Source organism: Rhinoderma darwinii, chromosome 3, assembly GCF_050947455.1.
Source record: "Rhinoderma darwinii isolate aRhiDar2 chromosome 3, aRhiDar2.hap1, whole genome shotgun sequence".
Taxonomy (NCBI): domain Eukaryota; kingdom Metazoa; phylum Chordata; class Amphibia; order Anura; family Rhinodermatidae; genus Rhinoderma; species Rhinoderma darwinii.
In genome coordinates, this window is record NC_134689.1 from 3630961 (window position 1) to 3656830 (window position 25870).

A 25870-nucleotide genomic window follows, 5' to 3' on the forward strand; every position below is an offset into this window, starting at 1 on the left:
TTGCGTCCGTTGTTTTTATTCTGATCTAAAAACGGTTCAGAGTAACATTTTATACAAACACAAGTGTGAACTTAGCAAGATAAAAAAAAAAAAAAACAAATCGAATGACATTTTTATTATACATCTGCAGTAACCTCAAGTTGCCACTAGATGGTGTTCGTGTCACACTTATGGACATAGTTCATCAGGCAACTGACACAAACTACAGTAACCTTTTTCCTCCAAGAGGATGCCAGACCAATAAAAAAAAAGTCATACAATTGTAGTAACTACTATCCACCACAAGATGGTGCAGCAGCCACAGAATTACTAAGGCAATAAACAGACCCATAGCAGCTGCCACCAGATGGCGCTCTTGCTCCACCGAGGAAGTTTTACATTATAGGAAGGGTGTAAATGATTTATAGGGCTCTGAACACGATAAAGATATTTTCAGTCTTAAAGATTTTAATGCCACCAGAGGAAATGAAGCTTACTCATCGCATAATTGAACATTTTGTAAGTTTCTAACACACCTTGTGTTTCAATTTCTTAAAAAGCTTAATATCCAGGTTTGCTGTCAATGAATGGAAACATACTCAGCAACTGGAAAACCATCTTGACTGCCGGCCTCTCACTGTACACATGAAAGCTCCCATTACCTAACAGCAAGCATAGATCTTGAAAATGGTGAGGAAGGGAAAGTTGCAGAACGGTTCGTTATATAAGACTTCATTGACATAAAAGATTTGCTGCTTTTAGATCTTTCATCCAGTGTTGTATAAAAAAAAACTATTACAGGAATATTCAGCGAGGTCACTAGGAAAACATTCTGTAAAACAAGAGGACGACCGGAAAAACCTCTCAACCGTTTATGGAGCGCCAATCACTGGTCATAAAAGTTCTTTGTGGTTTAGTCATTGTGTAAATTCTTTGCTCTAGTTATCCTGCTGATCATGAGTTACATATTCTCTTATACTCCAATCACATCCAGAGCTGCATCCACCATTCTGCTGGAACTTCAGTGAAATGTAAGCAGCCTGAAAGCGAACAGAAAACCATCAGAATTAAGACTGCAGCTCTGGATGTGACTAGAGTATAAGACCTGATGTTAAACAATGTATGCCCAGTAATAGGAGATTTAACCTGTAAGGAGCTCCGCTTTATATCCCATAATACATATATCTCCCTGGAAGGATGGCAGCATTACTGTTCTTGTGCCGAGGCCCCATCAGCCTCCAAAACCTGCTGTAGCTCGGATCCGAACCTCACCGATCACACCCCCGTCTATGGGGGGGGATGGGCGTGTGTGCTGCCCGGGTTGGTTTAAAGAACATTCCCCGTCACCTGTATATAAGTCCTGGAGTCGTCCTCTGTCAAGTTGTATCTGTATCTAGGAAAGCTGGGTGACATCCAATATGGCTGCTACCTCCTGCGGTTGTGACTCTGCTTTCCCAGGCTCCTGAATGCCACGTGCTATGACTCTTGCTGCATTACTAGTCATGTTTGCCTTCAGGACTCTAGAAAAGCTGAGTGGAAACTCCTTAGAGCCAGATAAACCAAGGAAGAGCTGAATCAACCGACTAATTGACAAAGTAGGAAGATCCAAGGACTTATATGTAATGGGGATTTTTTTTTTACTTTAAATCTGAGAACCCCAAACCCTGCAGTACCCCTCCGATCCTCTGGGGGCGCAGCTGGACAATCATCTAGGTTTGTGTCCCAGAGCCACACAAAATCAGTGACTCCCAGAGGAAAATTCTGTTTTGGGGGGTCAGTTTCTTTGTCTCTGCAATAGTTGGTGACAGTTTCCGCATGATTGGTTTCTGGGGGTCCTCGGATCTTTTACGGGCGCCTCCACATCCGCTGCTTCTCTCCTTGTAGTTACTTAAAATATCCGAGGACGTATTCTCCGATACCGATAAAATACACAACTTGGGCAATTCCAAAGAGCGGAGCGATGACTAACGCCCGGCACCAGGCCCCCTTCATGAAGGCTGTGGGACCCTCATGGCGCCAAATCTTCCTGTTTGAAGAGGCAAAAAAACAAAACAAGAGATCAACTCACTGATCGGGAAAAATGAAGCAATTAACCTTTTTGCTGCTGGATCAATGTGGAGGATGGAGACGGATCTCGTAGGAGAACAGACGATATATTGAGAGTTACCAGACGGGGAGCGACCGCAATTCCATCTGTTCAACTAACCATTGTATGTAATAAATGAACCTCATCTTGACCACATTATATTACGTAGACACGTCGCACTGGGTAGATCATAATGAACCTCATCTTGACCGCATTGTGGAATGTAAACATATACTATTGTATACAAATTCTCTTGATTTCCCGGTGCACGTCGTCATCTTGGCTGTATAAACTGCTGCAATTCATGATGAGGTCAGAGCTCTGTACACACAATAAACCTTCTAAACCTAAAGCAGCCGCCTCCACGTGAGTTCCTACCAGGGATTGAGAACATGTTTACACGGCAGTGACACTCACGAGTCGATTCTCAGAGATCCGGTCACTGGTTATGGTCACGACGTGCTCACCTGGCGCAGTCGACAACCCCATTATAAGTGTCTTCCCCGAGGCCTTTCTTCAGGGTCTGGATCCGAGTTTTCAGCACTAAACAAGACACACAGATAAGATACACAATGACTTAGAGGAACTCCAACCTCAAAAAGCTTCTTAAAGGGATAGTCAACCCAAAATCCATATTGGATCTTGAATATCGAAAGGTGGCATCAATGGGAGTCCATGAACTCTGACCCCAGGGGCTGTGGGTGCCTGATTTGGAAGTTGGCGTGAGAAAAAGTGTTTTAGATGCATTTCCCCTTTAAATTATTGGTCCACCATCAGGCGACTTTAGTTTATTGCTTTCTATGCGGCGTCCTGCAACCTTCACGAGTACAAATCAAAACTGGTAACGTGATCCGGTGCTTACAAGATGTGGAAAATCTGCCCAATATTTACCCCCGATTTACATAAGTAGATTGACCAGAAGAGAGAATATTTGACTTCTTACCGTCCAGAGGCGTCACCGCGATCGCCGCCACTGAGCCAGCGAAACATCCGGCTAAGAACGAATGGTAAAACGGAGCCTTCTCATGGGGAGACTTTTGGCCAAGTTTGTTAACATTGGCGAAGAGAGGGAAATAGATGACGGAGAATGGAACATCCCTGCAGTGAATAGAACCCGGATTATAGGAGAAAATTAATACAGCAAAATTCCGATAATCCGGCATCATCTTTAACGCCTCTTTGGCGATTTCATGTAAACACGTTGACGCTAATGGACAGGGAATCACTCTGACTCGCCATCACGGACTGCTATGTGAAATGCCGGACTATCAGGTAACCTCCTGCTAATCCGGCACCGCACTATGTTTATTGTATGCTGGATTAACATGATTTTTAGACCATGGTGCCAAGTGTCTGTATGCAGTTCCACTATACAAACAGCTTTATATTCATCCTTACCTGAGCAGTGTGGCCCCCAGACCCTTGTAGACTCCGGAAATCCCCTGGGTACGGAGCAGGTCTCTCGCGATCAGTAGGGCGGAGGGTCTCCGAGGGGTGGTAGTTGTCCGGTGAGGAATGGCGGCCGCTGCTCCCTCTCCCTCTACCACTTTCTGTGTTGCTAAAGAAAATAAACGGATTTAGTTGAATATTATCTGACACATAGGTTTGCATGGGAGCTGTATACACAAAACGCTAGGAGATTTTTAATCAAGGTAAATAAATTGCAAAGTTGCTTTATTCGCAATAAAAATGGCTACGAATATAAATATATTTTTTACAGTAAGGGGCAATTCATACGTTACGTAAATACTGCGAATTCGTTGCGGAAAAATCGGCAGTAAATTCAGTAGCAGCAAAGCGGACGAGATAAAACAAATCAGAAAAACCGCTCAGAAAATGATCTGCGGTGCGGAACTTTATTCCACAGCACGTCAATTGTATTTGCGTAAACGCTGCTGATTTGTTGCAGGTTTTTCAATGGATACGCTGCGTGCTTTTACGCCGCGAATGTGAACTCGGCCTAAGAGGGAGCCCAGGCCACCAGGGGATGTGTGATGAATTGGAATGCTGCCACCTAGTGGAATTGTATTCTGTTGCGGCCCATAGGTAAAGCATCTATATGTAAATGTAGGCGCCATTGCCTTGAAATATTAAAGACCAGAAAACCCTAAACATGTGGCGGGAGGGTCCCCTGACTCGGACCGATCTCACAATGGAGTAGTCGCTAACGGAGAATTATTAATTCCTGAACATTTTAGTGGCCTCCTCCAAGTCTATGAAAATGTGACATCCACCAGCGCCGCAGCGATTCCGGTATTACATTTCCTATCAATTTATACATGAATCTACAGGCAGCATCATGGGGGGCCCTGCACGGAGCCTCCTCCTGTACCCCCCGATTACCCAGGCGTCCCGCATCCTGCAGCTGGATTTTCAGCATCTCCATAGGCGACGTTACAACCACCTGGCAGGTTCCTGCACCGCACCCGGCCAACATCTCCCGTACCAGAGTCAGCTCCTTCCTGCAAACGAAGCGGTAGAGACGAATGTTACCAAACACAGCAGGAAATGTTACAGTGTGCCAGGCAGAACCTTACACATACGGATTACAGAGGATATATGGGGCCCAGGACCCACTGTGCCCTCCTAAAGCAAGAAATGTAGATTAGTCATTTGCAGCAGCTTCGTCACAATGTTCCTGCCTAAAATTACAATAAATGACATTGTATGAGCGAAGCGTCTCATGTAGGAAAGACGTACCCCTCCTGGGACAACATATTCCGGAAAAAGTCATTGGCTGCAAGTTTAATGGCCTTCTCCGGAGTGACCAAAGTGAGATTCACAGCGGCCCCTGCAAGAGGTGGAGAAGAGGATTATACAGAACCCGGAGAAAATAGAATACAGATTACCAAGATTTATTTCATGATTCTTGTCACAGGGGGCAGTAATAGAGTAAATATGTTCAAGGGGGGATAATCCAATAACGCAAAGTACCATAAGGCCGTGTTCACACGCTAGACTAACAACGGCTGATAACACCTCCGTTTTTTACAGACGTTTTTCTATCGAGACAATGAAAAACAGCTCCAAAAACGGCTCAGGTGACATGCACTTCTTTTTTCAGTTTGTTTTTTTTACGCGCCTTTTAAAAAAAGGCCGTTTAAAATAACTCCCCGTGGGAACGGAACGCAGTTTTTCCCATTGAAGTCAATGGGCAGATGCTTAGAGGCGTTCAGCCCCCGTATTTTGTGCCATTTTTCAGGGCGTGTGAACATACCCTAACTCTCACAAGATAAAAGGTATAACTACTATAATACTGCTGCCTATACACAAGAATATAACTACTATAATACTGCTCCTATATACAAGAATATAACTACTATAATACTGCCCCTATATACAAGAATATAACTACTATAATACTGCCCCCTATATACAAGAATATAACTACTATAATACTGCCTCCTATATACAAGAATATAACTACTATAATACTGCCCCTATATACAAGAATATAACTACTATAATACTGCCCCTATATACAAGAATATAACTACTATAATACTGCTCCTATATACAAGAATATAACTACTATAATACTAACCCCTATATACAAGAATATAACTACTATAATACTGCTCCTATATACAAGAATATAACTACTATAATACTGCTCCTATATACAAGAATATAACTACTATAATACTGCCCCTATTTACAAGAATATATCTACTATAATACTGCCACTATATACAAGAATATAACTACTATAATACTGCCACTATATACAAGAATATAACTACTATAATACTGACCCCTATATACAATAATATAACTACTATAATACTGCCTCCTATATACAAGAATATAACTACTATAATACTGACCCCTATATACAATAATATAACTACTATAATACTGCCCCTATATACAAGAATATAACTACTATAATACTGCCCCCTATATACAAGAATATAACTACTATAATACTGCCCCTATATACAAGAATATATCTACTATAATACTGCCACTATATACAAGAATATAACTACTATAATACTGCCTCCTATATACAAGAATATAACTACTATAATACTGCCCCTATATACAAGAATATAACTACTATAATACTGCTGCCTATACACAAGAATATAACTACTATAATACTGCCCCCTATATACAAGAATATAACTACTATAATACTGCTCCTATATACAAGAAAATAACTACTATAATACTGCCCCTATATACAAGAATATAACTACTATAATACTTCCCCCTATATACAAGAATATAACTACTATAATACTGCCCCCTATATACAAGAATACAACTACTATAATACTGCCCCTATATACAAGAATATAACTACTATAATACTGCCCCCTATATACAAGAATATAACTACTATAATACTGCCCCTATATACAAGAATATAACTACTATAATACTGCCTCCTATATACAAGAATATAACTACTATAATACTGCCTCCTATATACAAGAATATAACTACTATAATACTGCACCTTATATACAAGAATATGACTACTATAATACTGCCCCTATATACAAGAATATAACTATAATACTGTCCCCTATATACAAGAATATAACTACTATAATACTGCCTCCTATATACAAGAATATAACTACTATAATACTGCCCCTATATACAAGAATATAACTATAATACTGTCCCCTATATACAAGAATATAACTACTATAATACTGCCCCCTATATACAAGAATATAACTACTATAATACTGCCCCTATATACAAGAATATAACTACTATAATACTGCCCCCTATATACAAGAATATAACTACTATAATACTGCCCCCTATATACAAGAATATAACTACTATAATACTGCCCCTATATACAAGAATATAACTACTATAATACTGCCCCTATATACAAGAATATAACTACTATAATACTGCCCCTATATACAAGAATATAACTACTATAATACCGCCCCCTATATACAAGAATATAACTACTATAATACTGCTCCCTATATACATGAATATAACTACTATAATACTGCCCCCTATATACAAGAATATACCTACTATAATACTGCCCCTATATACAAGAATATAACTACTATAATACTGCCCCTATATACAAGAATATAACTACTATAATACTGCCCCTATATACAAGAATATAACTACTATAATACTGCCCCCTATATACAAGAATATATCTACTATAATACTGCCCCAATATACAAGAATATAACTACTATAATACTGCCTCCTATATACAAGAATATAAAAACTATAATACTGTCCCTATATACAAGAATATAACTACTATAATACCGCCCCCTATATACAAGAATATAACTACTATAATACTGCCCCTATATACAAGAATATAACTACTATAATACTGCTCCTATATACAAGAATATAACTATAATACTGTCCCCTATATACAAGAATATAACTACTATAATACTGCCCCTATATACAAGAATATATGTACTATAATACTGCCCCTATATAAAAGAATATAACTACTATAATACAGCCCCCTATATACAAGAATATAACTACTATAATACTGATCCCTATATACAAGAATATAACTACTATAATACTGCCCCTATATACAAGAATATAACTACTATAATACTGCCCCCTATATACAAGAATATAACTACTATAATACTGCCCATATATACAAGAATATAACTACTATAATACTACCCCCTATATACAAGAATATAACTACTATAATACTGCTCCTATATACAAGAATATAACTACTATAATACTGCCCTATACACAAGAATATAACTACTATAATACTGCCCCTATATACAAGAATATAACTACTATAATACTGCCCCCTATATACAAGAATATAACTACTATAATACTGCCCCCTATATACAAGAATATAAATACTATAATACTGCCCCCTATATACAAGAATATAACTACTATAATACTGCCCCCTATATACAAGAATATAACTACTATAATACTGCCACCTATATACAAGAATATAACTACTATAATACTGCCACCTATATACAAGAATACATCTACTATAATACTGCTCCCTATATACAAGAATATAACTACTATAATACTGCCCCCTGTATACAAGAATATAACTACTATAATACTGCCCCAATATACAAGAATATAACTACTATAATACTGCCCATATATACAAGAATATAACTACTATAATACTGCCCCTATGTACAAGAATATAACTACTATAATACTGCCCCTATATACAAGAATATAACTACTATAATACTGCCCCCTATATACAAGAATATAACTACTATAATACTGCCCCCTATATACAAGAATATAACTACTATAATACTGCTCCTATATACAAGAATATAACTACTATAATACTGCTCCTATATACAAGAATATATCTACTATAATACTGCACCCTAAATACAAGAATATAACTACTATAATACTGCTCCCTATATACAAGAATATAACTACTATAATACTGCCCCCTGTATACAAGAATATAACTACTATAATACTGCTCCTATATACAAGAATATAACTACTATAATACTGCCCCCTATGTACAAGAATATAACTACTATAATACGGCCCCTATATACAAGAATATAACTACTATAATACTGCCCCTATATACAAGAATATAACTACTATAATACTGCTCCTATATATAAGAATATAACTACTATAATACTGCCCCTATATACAAGAATATAACTACTATAATACTGCTCCTATATACAAGAATATAACTACTATAATACTGCCCCTATATACAAGAATATAACTACTATAATACTACCCCCTGTATACAAGAATATAACTACTATAATACTGCTCCTATATACAAGAATATAACTACTATAATACTGCTCCTATATACAAGAATATAACTACTATAATACTGCTCCTATATACAAGAATATAACTACTATAATACTGCTCCTATATACAAGAATATAACTACTATAATACTGCTCCTATATACAAGAATATAACTACAATAATACTGCTCCTATATACAAGAATATAACTACTATAATACTGCCCCCTATATACAAGAATGTAACTACTATAATACTGCCCCTATATACAAGAATATAACTACTATAATACTGCTCCTATATACAATAATATAACTACTATAATACTGCCCCTATATACAAGAATATAACTACTATAATACTGCTCCTATATACAAGAATATACATACTATAATACTGCTCCTATATACAAGAATATATCTACTATAATACTGCTCCTATATACAAGAATATAACTACTATAATACTGCTCCTATATACAAGAATAGAACTACTATAATACTGCCTCCTATATACAAGAATATAACTACTATAATACTGCTCCTATATACAAGAATATAACTACTATAATACTGCCTCCTATATACAAGAATATAACTACTATAATACTGCTCCTATACACAAGAATATAACTACTATAATACTGCTCCTATATACAAGAATATAACTACTATAATACTGCCTCCTATATACAAGAATATAACTACTATAATACTGCTCCTTATATACAAGAATATAACTACTATAATACTGCCCCTATATACAAGAATATAACTACTATAATACTGCTCCTATATACAAGAATATAACTACTATAATACTGCTCCTATATACAAGAATATAACTACTATAATACTGCCTCTATATACAAGAATATAACTACTATAATACTGCCTCCTATATACAAGAATATAACTACTATAATACTGCTCCTATATACAAGAATATAACTACTATAATACTGCCTCCTATATACAAGAATATAACTACTATAATACTGCCCCTATATACAAGAATATAACTACTATAATACTGCCTCCTATATACAAGAATATAACTACTATAATACTGCCCCTATATACAAGAATATAACTACTATAATACTGCCTCCTATATACAAGAATATAACTACTATAATACTGCCCCTATATACAAGAATATAACTACTATAATACTGCTCCTATATACAAGAATATAACTACTATAATACTGCCACTATATACAAGACTATAACTACTATAATACTGCCCCCTATATACAAGAATATAACTACTATAATACTGCCCCCTATATACAAGAATATAACTACTATAATACTGCCTCCTATATACAAGAATATAACTACTATAATACTGCTCCTATATACAAGAATATAACTACTATAATACTGCCTCCTATATACAAGAATATAACTACTATAATACTGCTCCTATACACAAGAATATAACTACTATAATACTGCTCCTATATACAAGAATATAACTACTATAATACTGCCTCCTATATACAAGAATATAACTACTATAATACTGCTCCTTATATACAAGAATATAACTACTATAATACTGCCCCTATATACAAGAATATAACTACTATAATACTGCTCCTATATACAAGAATATAACTACTATAATACTGCTCCTATATACAAGAATATAACTACTATAATACTGCCTCTATATAAAAGAATATAACTACTATAATACTGCCTCCTATATACAAGAATATAACTACTATAATACTGCTCCTATACACAAGAATATAACTACTATAATACTGCTCCTATATACAAGAATATAACTACTATAATACTGCTCCTATATACAAGAATATAACTACTATAATACTGCCACTATATACAAGACTATAACTACTATAATACTGCCCCCTATATACAAGAATATAACTACTATAATACTGCCCCCTATATACAAGAATATAACTACTATAATACTGCCCCTATATACAAGAATATAACTACTATAATACTGCCCCCTATATACAAGAATATAACTACTATAATACTGCTCCTATATACAAGAATATAACTACTATAATACTGCCCCCTATATACAAGAATGTAACTACTATAATACTGCCCCTATATACAAGAATATAACTACTATAATACTGCTCCTATATACAAGAATATAACTACTATAATACTGCTCCTATATACAAGAATATAACTACTATAATACTGCCCCCTATATACAAGAATGTAACTACTATAATACTGCCTCCTATATACAAGAATATAACTACTATAATACTGCTCCTATACACAAGAATATAACTACTATAATACTGCTCCTATATACAAGAATATAACTACTATAATACTGCTCCTATATACAAGAATATAACTACTATAATACTGCCACTATATACAAGACTATAACTACTATAATACTGCCCCCTATATACAAGAATATAACTACTATAATACTGCCCCCTATATACAAGAATATAACTACTATAATACTGCCCCTATATACAAGAATATAACTACTATAATACTGCCCCCTATATACAAGAATATAACTACTATAATACTGCTCCTATATACAAGAATATAACTACTATAATACTGCCCCCTATATACAAGAATGTAACTACTATAATACTGCCCCTATATACAAGAATATAACTACTATAATACTGCTCCTATATACAAGAATATAACTACTATAATACTGCTCCTATATACAAGAATATAACTACTATAATACTGCCCCCTATATACAAGAATGTAACTACTATAATACTGCCCCTATATACAAGAATATAACTACTATAATACTGCCCCCTATATACAAGAATATAACTACTATAATACTGCCCCCTATATACAAGAATATAACTACTATAATACTGCTCCTATATACAAGAATATAACTACTATAATACTGCCCCTATATACAAGAATATAACTACTATAATACTGCTCCTATATACAAGAATATAACTACTATAATACTGCCCCTATATACAAGAATATAACTACTATAATACTGCTCCCATATATAAGAATATAACTACTATAATACTGCTCCTATATACAAGAATATAACTACTATAATACTGCCCCCTATATACAAGAATATAACTACTATAATACTGCCCCTATATACAAGAATATAACTACTATAATACTGCTCCTATATACAAGAATATAACTACTATAATACTGCTCCTATATACAAGAATATAACTACTATAATACTGCCCCTATATACAAGAATATAACTACTATAATACTGCCCCCTATATACAAGAATATAACTACTATAATACTGCCCCTATATACAAGAATATAACTACTATAATACTGCTCCTATATACAAGAATATAACTACTATAATACTGCCCCTATATACAAGAATATAACTACTATAATATTGCCCCTTATATACATTGCAGTTTGATTTGTTGTATATCGCAGTTAGGTTCGGGCAGTAATGTCTCAGGTGAGAAATGCTCTGAATGGGTTAATTCGCTGCACAGTTTTTACCTCTGTACATTCCAAAAAATCCTTCTGATCTTACGGTCTTTATCAGGCAGTCAAACCTGGGGACAAATACATAGGAGGTGAGAGATATTTCGCTGTATAACGCTCCCTGGAGGCCAAAAAAACTTGCAATAAAACTTTCACACCCTCCGTCTCTCTTATCTGAGTGGGACCTTTAATATCTGTTTTTCCTGAACCTTCTTGTTCTTGAATAGAATGACCAGAATAAGGGCATGACCACACATGGCGGAATTCCTCCGCAACTGTCCGCATCAATGCCGCACCTAATCCGGGTTGCGGATTACGGCTGCGGATCTGCACAAAATGTGCAGAAAATTGATGCGGACTAGCTGCTGCGGACTGCGGGAAAAGTGCTTCCCTTCTCCCTATCAGTGCAGGATAGAGAGAAGGGACAGCACTTTCCCTAGTGAAAGTAAAAGAAATTCATACTTACCGCCCGTTGTCTTGATGACGCGTCCCTCCTTCGGCATCCAGCCCGACCTCCCTGGATGACGCGCCAGTCCATGTGACCGCTGCAGCCTGTGCTTGGCCTGTGATTGGCTGCAGCCGTCACTTACTCTGAAACGTCATCCTGGGAGGCCGGACTGGAGACAGAAACAGGGAGTTCTCGGTAAGTACGAACTTCATTTTTTTATACAGATACATGTATATTGGGATCGGTAGTCACTGTCCCGGGTGCAGAAACAGTTACTGCCGATCGCTTAACTCTTTCAGCACCCTGGACAGTGACTATTTACTGACGTCTCCTAGCAACGCTCCCGTCATTACGGGAGCCCCATTGACTTCCTCAGTCTGGCTGTAGACCTAGAAATACATAGGTCCAGCCAGAATGAAGAAATGTCAAGTAAAAAAAGCAAGACGCATCCGCAGCACACATAACATGTGCATGACAGCTGCGGACTTCATTGCGGAAATTAGAATCTCCATTGAAGTCAATGGAGAAATTCCGCCATGAGTCCGCCACTGCTCCGCAACAGACAGAGCATGCTGCGGACACCAAATTCCGCTCCGCAGCCTATGCTCCGCAGCGGAATTGTACGCATCGTGTAAACGAACACTGCGAAATTAAAGTGAAAGTCAATGTAGAAACGGCTCCGCTGCGGATTAACGCTGCGGAGTGTCCGCAGCGGAATTTAAGTGCAATTCCGCCATGTGTGAACCCGCCCTAACAGTGAACACTGACACAGGTAGCACAGTAGGAGAGAGCAGGGAATGTATCTGAACATATTACAGATGTATACACCATTCAGGGTCTGCAGAAAGCGGTGTGTTAATCCTTATGGGTTCTGTACTGGCGCATATTAATAGTCGTCACCTTCCTTCTATTACCCAGAGATATCGGCAGGAGCTTCTCACTGCCATCTAGAAGACTTCTCCTGTGCTGCACCCTCCACACATTACATCCCTCATCTCCATCTACCACCATTCTTACCCCCATCATCCTATATCCCAACCTCTCACTGCCATCTCCGAGTCTTCTCCTGTGCTGCACCCTCCACACATTACATCCCTCATCTCCATCTACCACCATTCTTACCCCCATCATCCTATATCCCAACCTCTCACTGCCATCTCAGAGTCTTCTCCTGTGCTGCACCCTCCACACATTACATCCCTCATCTCCATCTACCACCATTCTTACACCCATCATCCTTCTATATCCCAACCTCTCACTGACATCTAGAAGATTTCTCCTGTGCTGCACCCTCCACACATTACATACCTCATCTCCATCTACCACCATTCTTACCCCCATCATCCTTCTATATCCCAACCTCTCACTGACATCTCAGAGTCTTCTCCTGTGCTGCACCCTTCACACATTACATCCCTCATCTCCATCTACCACCATTCTTACCCCCATCATCCTTCTATATCCCAACCTCTCACTGACATCTCAGAGTCTTCTCCTGTGCTGCACCCTCCACACATTACATACCTCATCTCCATCTACCACCATTCTTACACCCATCATCCTTCTATATCCTAACCTCTCTCACTCTCTCTATATCTCAATCACTCCCTGCCAATTCCATGACTGCCATCACTGACCCGTAAACCTATTAAATATCATTTTTATTCATGTCGATTAAAAACAGTCAATACCTTAATTGATCCAGTGCCACAAAAATCCCAATAGAAACCAAGAGAACTAGTGTATCAAGCCCCCGATACTTCTGATGGAGGGCATATTGAGGGATGGGGGTAACCAAATGCAATAATACAAGGCCATTCACTTACAAGGCCAAGACTGGTTGCCCCTTCCTACATTTCTTCTTCATTCATGACCTACATCTTTATCATCCTCCCTTCTCACATTCTGCAATTCCGGTCTTCTCCTGTGCTGCACCTGTGCTCCGGAATGACCTCCATCATGAACGTGTGTTTTTACAAGGATACAATATGTATCAGCAGGGCAATAACTGTAACCATCTCCCTGATACATACAAGACACGGCATGATTGTTAGCAGAGGAGGCTGCAGGGCTGTGGTTACCAGGCGCTCTAATAATAAACACATTTTGTAGCGTTCTGGATGTGGTGGAGGATGAATCATTGCCGGGAGGTGGAGGGAGGACGGGCAGACGCTGAATTCCACTAAAGGAAATATTGTACATTTGCCAGTCTGTGAGTCAATAAAACAAGGAGAGAGGAAAGACGTGAACGGAGGCGAACATGGGGCATGTGAAGACGAGGCTTTATTGCCGGGGTGTAAAAAGTAGTTTTTGGTCGCAGGGCCTCGCTGTCAGATTTCGATTTACGAGAAGGGACCACCATCAAATCTAGGGAACATTTAGTAATATGTAAATCAACGTTAAATGGTTAGTCGAGTCTTAAGAAGCCTGAAGGATATACCCAGCTATGAATCTAAAATAAAGAATTCGGCATTGCAAAAATCTACCATCGTCTTGTAAAGTTTTACGTTTCTATGGTAACAGACTACAAATAAGCCCTGTGTAGTCTGATCCTGCAATCATACTCCCTTTCATCTGTCTACTACTTTTTGCAAACCAATCGAATGTACCACAGCTTACAGCCAATCAGAGCAGGGGGTGCACATATCCAGTACAATGCACAGAACAATGTATACATCTCGGCATCTCTCCTCATTGGATGGATATCAGGATTGTATTACTTACATGCCCCTGTAGCTACCCTGACCCTGCTGGTTCTGTAGTCGGGTCTTGGCGAGATCTATGGGAAATACACAGGTGACGCCAACCAATCCGGCTATTCCTCCATTGATCAGTTTAGCGGGCAAGCTGAAATATGGAGAAATTCCAATATCACCAGATAGAAAGATACAAGATCGATAATCATCACACCCCCCCACGTGTGATTCATATCCACAGACCCCAATTCACAACCCCAGAGCACTATTGTTATTTTTGGAAATTGGAACCCATAAAGTGTCCAAACCCAACCCCATAAAAAGTTCAGATTCTAGAGAGAGAATTCAAAAGTTCAGATTTACATCATGCAATCTGTAGGGTATCACTGACCTGATCTTCTCAGCCATAGTCGTGTTTTGTAGTTGTGTCTTTGTCGGCTGAGGTTATGATCTTTGGCCTATAGGGGGCGAGAGAGCACGGACCATAAATACCCTAAGCTAGAATACAGCGCATTGATATTGTCACTAGTTCTGCTCTCAACACTAAGAAGCAATTGTGATTTCCACTCATTTTCTCTGGGGTGCAGTACTTCATCACTGCCTGCAGGTGGTGCTATTTACACTGGAGTAGAAGCCTTAGACAGTAACAACAGCGACACCTCCAGGTAGTTAGGAGTATTACACTCGCAATTATAAAATGTTGCACTAGATTTCATTCTACACAATTCATGGGGGCTCTGTACAACTATTGATCTTCATCAGCATCGGATCGTATTTTTATCAGGAATGGTTGAAAGCGTAACGAGCCTCTCCTCTCAAACCCTTGGTTGCGACCTCTTATTCCTGTAGTGTCTATATAATATTTGCAACAACATTTTGCCCCCGAAAACGCAAATTCTACACATTTATTTTTTTTTAAAGTTATTTCTGTAATTAGAAAATCCGCCATTGCATCCCCCCCAGGAGTGGTCACCCAGCTTTCCCAGGCTCCAGTAATACGCAGGTAGATATATAGTCACATCTTCCCATGTCCATTATTACCGCATATCTAGGACTAAGACAGCTGGGTATAGAAGTCATGGCGGCCGTCACCAAACTTTTTTAAAAACAGATAAAATACCTAAAACCTAACAGAACGCAGCAGACACGGCCTCACCTGAGAGATAGAAATGTCCGAGCTCCTCCGTGCCCTGAACGTCAGTGAAATCCTCGATTCTCACAATGTTTAACCACGAGTGACCACGTGAACAGCGCTGTATACACAGTGTGGCCCCTTCATCCCAGTACAGGGCCGGCGACGACAGAGATAACAACCAACGCCCAGCACTGACGCAACGTACCTGCTAAATATCCCGTGACCTCCCGGCCCTAAACTTGTCACCACTGCCAACTTCTGTCCCTATAACCGGGTGCAGAACACAGGTCACCAGATCACATTGATGCAATAGGGTAGTATCACACAGGACAGGATTTGATACAGAGACTCAGCAGGCAGTATGACACAGGACAGGATTAGATACAGAGGCTCGGCAGGCAGTATCACACAGGACAGGATTAGATATAGAGGCTCAGCAGACAGTATCACACAGGACAGGATTAGATACAGAGGCTCAGCAGGCAGTATCACACAGGACAGGATTAGATACAGAGGCTCGGCAGGCAGTATCACACAGGACAGGATTAGATATAGAGGCTCAGCAGACAGTATCACACAGGACAGGATTTGATACAGAGACTCAGCAGGCAGTATGACACAGGACAGGATTAGATACAGAGGCTCGGCAGGCAGTATCACACAGGACAGGATTAGATATAGAGGCTCAGCAGACAGTATCACACAGGACAGGATTAGATACAGAGGCTCAGCAGGCAGTATCACACAGGACAGGATTAGATACAGAGGCTCAGCAGACAGTATCACACGATAAGATTAGATACACAGCTCAGCAGACAGTATCACACATGACAGGATTAGATACACAGCTCAGCAGACAGTATCACACATGACAGGATTAGATACATCAGCTCAGCAGACAGTAACACACATGATAGGATTAGATACACAGCTCAGCAGACAGTATCACACATGATAGGATTAGATACACAGCTCAGCAGACAGCATCACACATGATCGGATTAGATACACAGCTCAGCAGACAGTATCACACATGATAGGATTAGATACACAGCTCAGCAGACAGTATCACACATGATAGGATTAGATACACAGCTCAGCAGACAGTATCACACATGATAGGATTAGATACACAGCTCAGCAGACCGTATCACACATGAGAGGATTAGATACACAGCTCAGCAGACAGTATCACACATGACAGGATTAGATACACGGCTCAGCAGACAGTATCACACATGATAGGATTAGATACACGGCTCAGCAGACAGTATCACACATGATAGGATTAGATACACAGCTCAGCAGACAGTATCACACAGGATAGGATTAGATACACAGCTCAGCAGACAGCATCACACATGATCGGATTAGATACACAGCTCAGCAGACAGTATCACACATGACAGGATTAGATACACAGCTCAGCAGACAGTATCACACAGGATAGGATTAGATACACAGCTCAGCAGACAGCATCACACATGATCGGATTAGATACACAGCTCAGCAGACAGTATCACACATGATAGGATTAGATACACAGCTCAGCAGACAGTATCACACATGATAGGATTAGATACACAGCTCAGCAGACAGTATCACACATGATAGGATTAGATACACAGCTCAGCAGACAGCATCACACATGATCGGATTAGATACACAGCTCAGCAGACTGTATCACACAGGATAGGATTAGATACACAGCTCAGCAGACAGTATCACACATGAGAGGATTAGATACACAGCTCAGCAGACAGTATCACACATGATAGGATTAGATACACAGCTCAGCAGACAGAATGTAGTGATATAGGTAATATGTATAAATTAAAGATTGGTCGCAGTTTTTTTTCCGCATTTTAAAGTCAATGGTAAAATCACAAAGATGCAGAAATTTGAAAAAAAAAAAAGTTTATAAAGTTCTGTAACTTTCTAAGAGCCTTTGTATTTGAATTATTCACCCTTTACAAGACATCTGCTTGCTGTGAATGAACGGGAACATTCTTGTTTACATCCAGAGGCTGAAATTTTCGAGGAATTGAAACACAAAATCTATTAGAAAGTTGCAGAACTTTTAAATACACAAGAATTACCTTTATTCACCAATTGAGGTCTCTCTAATAAATACATATGTCAAAATATAATCGTGTCCCCCACTGTATGAGTCGCCCCCATTTGATGCTACAGAAAGGTTCCCGTCCCCCTCACAGAATATAGAACAATACCTGCTACCATGGTGACCTTTGATGCTCTGCCCATCGCCATGGAGACAATTTGGCCGGAGTACCAACCTAAATCTAGGCCAGGCCCGAGGCCTTTGTGACCAACGAGTCAATGGCAGCAGAGCCCTGCAAACCTTAACCCCGTCATGTCCACGCCGCGGTTGTGGAGGACTTTGTGACCAGATCCCGGCGGAGCTCTGCCGGTCGTGACATTTCGGGATCGTTTGCTTTTTTTTGCGGCTTTGCCTGGATCTATATTGCTCAACTCCACTGTTTGATCGTTCAGTTTCGCTGCATTGTTGTCGTTCTTCCCACTCCTGGCAACGTTCCCTCGTATTAATGATTACACAGACGCTTCTGCCGCACAATGACCTGGTACATGGGAACGACACATGCAAGCGAATGCAAAAACAACTGTACACCGTCCTCCATGTAAGACTATATAATGCTCCACCCCAAAACAACAACACCCATCGGACAATGAGACGTCTCAGGCGGCCGTTTACCGACACCCTCGTCTAAGGCCGGTAGTGCCCCGTTTAGTTTGTAGCGCCAGAAGGCCACACAGCAGGGGCCACCTAGAAGAAGATACCCCCACCACTGCCCCCAGATGTGAGATATGAAGCCCAAAGCCTGAGGCTGCACTACTTGAGAGATTCTGTGCGTCACGGAGACCTTGTGTGACTCCAACTCACCGTCCACATCAATGTCCACACATATCCGCCACTACTGAAGCCAGGCTGGATGTAGATATTTATGTGGAGGATGAATTCGATCCAGGAAAGGACAACACATGATAAGAACCAGAAGGAGACCTCTTGTCATCGCAATGTCTCAGTAGTGCAGCCTCAGACGGCCGCTAAAACAACGGCCATGACACGGACGCATGTATTTCAATGGGGACGTTCACACGGCAGCCGTTTCAACGGACCGTGTGGAGGGTTCATTGAAAAATACAACACGTCCTATTTACTTCCGTATTCACGGATCCCTCGTCTATGGGGATCCAAGAAAACGGGACCCGCACGGGTGCAACTCAGACGTGAAAAACGGCCGTGTGTGAATCTAGCCTAAATAGCAAATTCTATTATTAGGAAATGGAAATAAAGTTCTGGGAAAGTTATAACATTCTTACCGCCCCAGAAGAACTTGTTACTTCAGTGATGGATTTTCGTGCATCGAAGAAATGTGAATTTTTCTTTTTCCAAAAACTTCTAAAACAAAAATAGCAGGAAAACCAAAACTTAGGAGAGGAGCAGGATGTCCGGCACGAGTCTACAGCCGGGGGGTATTTGGGACATGTAGCAGAGCTGGGTGGAGATCAGTATGAGGACACTCACCAGGTACTACACCTCTCATGCAGTGTCCGGTCCCTGCTCCTCCACAAGTAGCCGGGATTCCCTTGTGCAGGGCTTGGCCTCTGGGAGGGACAGGAAGAGCAGGAGGAGGAGGAGACGCTTCTCGCACACAATGCAGACTCCAAAGTGCTTGTAGAAGATTTAAAACAGATTTAGGATTTATATCAGGACCCCAGCGATGGGGTAAATGTGCGCAAAGTTTTGCATTGTTTATAACTTTGTTAGGTTGCTCTGCAAACGCAGAGAGAGAGAGAAGTCCCGCACAACACGATCAGGATCAATGTGAGGTGTCCTGATACAGCGGAGATACCGGAGCCGCACACACAGATCATTACCGCTCATCGTGACAGGACAATGGATGACAACCAATGGAAATCTGTCCAATCTGTGTGAGACAATCATCAAACACCAACCAACACGAACATCTCAGGCAAAATTGAATTATCCCGGATTTAGTAGTTTGGCTGCGTTCACACTGTGCACTTTCGTGGCATTTTTAACACACGGGGTTTTTTTTTTTTATAGATAAACCTTCAGGTCTCTCAATGGGAGTTAATCAACCAAAACAAAATGCACAGTGTGAACCCAGACATTAGTGTCACCCCCTGCTGAGCAATGAGCTGCATGTGAAAGGGAAGGGACTGAGCAAAGCCCCGGATCACAGGAAGGGCAGTCACTTTTTTTTCAAATAAATTTAATTGCGTCCCTGACAAACTATTATTCTAAAGAGATGGTCCAGTTTATCAAACCCATTAATATGTACAGAAGAAAATTATGAGATAATAGAGGAGTCCCCTGTTTAACCCTAAACTGACAATTCTTTCCACAAATTACAGCGGATCACGGGAGATCCCAACATGAGGACACTGGTCAGGGAACCTAGGAATTGTTCAAAGCGGATTCATTAGTGACAACTACTATAATACTGCCCCCTATATACAAGAATATAACTACTATAATACTGCTCCTATATACAAGAATATAACTACTATAATACTGCCCCCTATATACAAGAATATAACTACTATAATACTGCTCCTATATACAAGAATATAACTACTATAATACTGCTCCCATATACAAGAATATAACTACTATAATACTGCTCCCATATACAAGAATATAACTACTATAACACTGCCCACCAATATACAAGAATATAACTACTATAATACTGCTCCTATATACAAGAATATAACTACTATAATACTGCTCCCTATATACAAGAATATAACTACTATAATACTGCTCCCTATATACAAGAATATAACTACTATAATACTGCCCCCTATATACAAGAATATAACTACTATAATACTGCCCCTACATACAAGAATATAACTACTATAATACTGCCCCCTATATACAAGAATATAACTACTATAATACTGCTCCTATATACAAGAATATAACTACTATAATACTGCCCCCTATATACAAGAATATAACTACTATAATACTGCTCATATATACAAGAATATAACTACTATAATACTGCCCCTATATACAAGAATATAACTACTATAATACTGCCCCTATATACAAGAATATAACTACTATAATACTGCTCCTATATACAAGAATATAACTACTATAATACTGCTCCTATATACAAGAATATAACTACTATAATACTGCCTCTATATACAAGAATATAACTACTATAATACTGCCCCCTATATACAAGAATATAACTACTATAATACTGCTCCCTATATACAAGAATATAACTACTATAATACTGCTCCTATATACAAGAATATAACTACTATAATACTGCCCCCTATATACAAGACTATAACTACTATAACACTGCCCACCAATATACAAGAATATAACTACTATAATACTGCTCCTATATACAAGAATATAACTACTATAATACTGCTCCTATATACAAGAATATAACTACTATAATAATGCTACTATATACAAGAATATAACTACTATAATACTGCCGCTATATACAAGAATATAACTACTATAATACTGCCCCCTATATACAAGAATATAACTACTATAATACTGCTCCCTATATACAAGAATATAACTACTATAATACTGCTCCCTATATACAAGAATATAACTACTATAATACTGCCCCCTATATACAAGAATATAACTACTATAATACTGCCGCTATATACAAGAATATAACTACTATAATACTGCCCCCTATATACAAGAATATAACTACTATAATACTGCTCCCTATATACAAGAATATAACTACTATAATACTGCCCCTATATACAAGAATATAACTACTATAATACTGCCCCCTATATACAGGAATATAACTACTATAATACCGCCCCCTATATACAAGAATATAACTACTATAATACTGCTCCTATATACAAGAATATAACTACTATAATACTGCCTCCTATATACAAGAATATAATTCCTATAATACTGCTCCTATATACAAGAATATAACTACTATAATACTGCCCCCTATATACAAGAATATAACTACTATAATACTGCTCCTATATACAAGAATATAACTACTATAATACTACTCCTATATACAAGAATATAACTACTATAATACTGCCCCCTATATACAAGAATATAACTACTATAATACTGCCCCTGTATACAAGAATATAACTACTATAATACTGCTCCTATATACAAGAATATAACCACTATAATACTGCCCCTATATACAAGAATAAAACTACTATAATACTGCTCCTATATACAAGAATATAACTACTATAATACTGCCCCTATATACCAGAATATAACTACTAGAATACTGCCCCCTATACACAAGAATATACCTACTATAATACTGCCCCCTATATACAAGAATATAACTACTATAATACTGCCCCCATATACAAGAATATAACTACTATAATACTGCTCCTATATACAAGAATATAACTACTATAATACTGCTCCCTATATACAAGAATATAACTACTATAATACTGCCCCCTGTATACAACAATATAACTACTATAATACTGCCCCTATATACAAGAATATAACTACTATAATACTGCCTCCTATATACAAGAATATAACTACTATAATACTGCCCCCTATATACAAGAATATAACTACTATAATACTGCCTCCTATATACAAGAATATAACTACTATAATACTGCCCTATAAACAAGAATATAACTACTATAATACTGCCACTATATACAAGAATATAACTACTATAATACTGCCTCCTATATACAAGAATATAACTACTATAATACTGCTCCCTATATACAAGAATATAACTACTATAATACTGCCCCCTGTATACAAGAATATAACTACTATAATACTGCTCCTATATACAAGAATATAACTACTATAATACTGCCCCTATATACAAGAATATTACTATAATACTGCCTCCTATATACAAGAATATAACTACTATAATACTGCCCCCTATATACAAGAATATAACGACTATAATACTGCCTCCTATATACAAGAATATATCTACTATAATACTGCTCCTATATACAAGAATATAATTACTATAATACTGCCCCCTATATACAAGAATATAACTACTATAATACTGCCCCCTATATACAAGAATATAACTACTATAATACTGCCCCTATATACAAGAATATAACTACTATAATACTGCCTCTATATACAAGCATATAACTACTATAATACTGCTCCTATATACAAGAATATAACTACTATAATACTGCTCCTATATACAGGAATATAACTACTATAATACTGCTCCTATATACAAGAATATAACTACTATAATACTGCCCCCTGTATACAACAATATAACTACTATAATACTGCCCCTATATACAAGAATATAACTACTATAATACTGCCTCCTATATACAAGAATATAACTACTATAATACTGCCCCCTATATACAAGAATATCACTACTACAATACTGGCCCCTATATACAAGAATATAACTACTATAATACTGCCCCCTATATACAAGAATATAACTACTATAATACTGCCCCCTATATACAAGAATATAACTACTATAATACTGCCCCCTATATACAAGAATATAACTACTATAATACTGCTCCTATATACAATATAACTACTATAATACTGCCCCCTATATACAAGAATATAACTACTATAATACTGCTCCTATATACAAGAATATAACTACTATAATACTGCTCCTATATACAAGAATATAACTACTATAATACTGCTCCTATATACAAGAATATAACTACTATAATACTGCCCCTATATACAAGAATATAACTACTATAATACTGCCCCTATATACAAGAATATAACTACTATAATACTGCCCCCTATATACAAGAATATAACTACTATAACACTGCCCCCTATATACAAGAATATAACTACTATAATACTACCCCTATATACAAGAATATAACTACTATAATACTGCCTCCTATATACAAGAATATAACTACTATAATACTGCTCCCTATATACAAAAATATAAATACTATAATACTGCTCCTATATACAAGAATATAACTACTATAATACTGCCCCCTATATACAAGAATATAACTACTATAATACTGCCCAATATATACAAGAATATAACTACTATAATACTGCCCCTATATACAAGAATATAACTACTATAATACTGCCCCCTATATACAAGAATATAACTACTATAATACTGCCCCCTATATACAAGAATATAATTACTATAATACTGCCCCCTATATACAAGAATATAACTACTATAATACTGCCCCTATATACAAGAATATAACTACTATACTTTTGTACAATTTATAGTGTCGGCCCCATCCTCCAGCTATACAAAACAGGTGCATGTCCCCTTTAACTACATGGTAAAAGGGGTTAATTCAGGACGAGCCGCCGTCTGTATAACGGAGTGGCCGCCAAGCATAATATAAACAGCGCTCTACGTGAGGAGTTGTTCCTTCTGGGTGATGGGGAAGGAGGGGGCGCTCACCACACCCTCTCACTGCACGCAACAGTTACATAACAATTCCGTCCTCGGGTACTGGTGGAGACTGAGACAGAACATCTGCATACAGAAAGTATGTGAACCTCTGACTATTTTGTGTACACACACACACACACACACACACACACACACGAGCCGTTTCTGCATTGACTTCCACTTCTATTTAGCAGTGTTCGTTTAGACGATGCGTAAAATTCCGCTGCGGAGCGGAATTTGGTGTCCGCAGCATTCTCTGTCTGTTGCGGAGCAGTGGCGGACTGGTTGCGGACTAGTTGCGGACTCATGGCGGAAGTTCTCCATTGACTTCAATGGAGATTCTAAATTCCGCAATGAAGTCCGCAGCTGTCATGCACATGTTATGTGTGCTGCGGATACGTCTTGCTTTTTTAACTTGACATTTCTTCATTCTGGCTGGACCTATGTATTTCTAGGTCTACAGCCAGACTGAGGAAGTCAATGGGGCTCCCGTAATGACTGGAGCGTTGCTAGGAGACGTCAGTAAATAGTCACTGTCCAGGGTGCTGAAAGAGTTAAGCGATCGGCAGTAACTGTTTCTGCACCCGGGACAGTGACTACCGATCCCAATATACATGTATCTGTAAAAAAACATATAAGTTCATACTTACCGAGAACTCCCTGTTTCTGTCTCCAGTCCGGCCTCCCAGGATGACGATTCAGTGTAAGTGACGG

The 25870-nt window shown here is 38.3% G+C and overlaps 1 protein-coding gene across 5 annotated transcripts; it reads right to left on the reverse strand.

Annotated features, from left to right (window-relative positions):
* Nucleotides 1-100: 100 nt before the first annotated feature.
* Nucleotides 101-20357, reverse strand: SLC25A18 (solute carrier family 25 member 18). Of its 5 annotated transcripts, XM_075855686.1 has the most exons (11): nucleotides 20197-20357; nucleotides 19992-20070; nucleotides 15885-15951; nucleotides 15522-15644; nucleotides 12365-12420; nucleotides 4766-4856; nucleotides 4409-4527; nucleotides 3464-3623; nucleotides 3009-3163; nucleotides 2533-2608; nucleotides 101-2005 (listed from the first exon to the last, which is right to left on the reverse strand). In XM_075855686.1, exons 3-11 carry the CDS (start codon nucleotides 15899-15901, stop codon nucleotides 1864-1866), a joined length of 939 nt encoding a protein of 312 aa, XP_075711801.1. In that variant the 5' UTR covers nucleotides 15902-15951; nucleotides 19992-20070; nucleotides 20197-20357; the 3' UTR covers nucleotides 101-1863. The 5 variants fall into 5 exon arrangements, with proteins under 5 accessions (XP_075711801.1, XP_075711803.1, XP_075711804.1 ...); XM_075855688.1 differs by lacking the exons at nucleotides 19992-20070; nucleotides 20197-20357 and adding an exon at nucleotides 18860-19195; XM_075855689.1 differs by lacking the exons at nucleotides 19992-20070; nucleotides 20197-20357 and adding an exon at nucleotides 16834-16892.
* Nucleotides 20358-25870: the final 5513 nt, after the last annotated feature.

Coding starts and splice junctions, on each gene's coding strand:
- SLC25A18 (XM_075855686.1), bottom strand. Junction 3,164..3,463: donor CTGGGGGCCACACTGCTCAG/GTAAGGATGAAT, acceptor TATTCACTGCAG/GGATGTTCCATTCTCCGTCA. Junction 2,006..2,532: donor GGGGTTGTCGACTGCGCCAG/GTGAGCACGTCG, acceptor CTCTTCAAACAG/GAAGATTTGGCGCCATGAGG.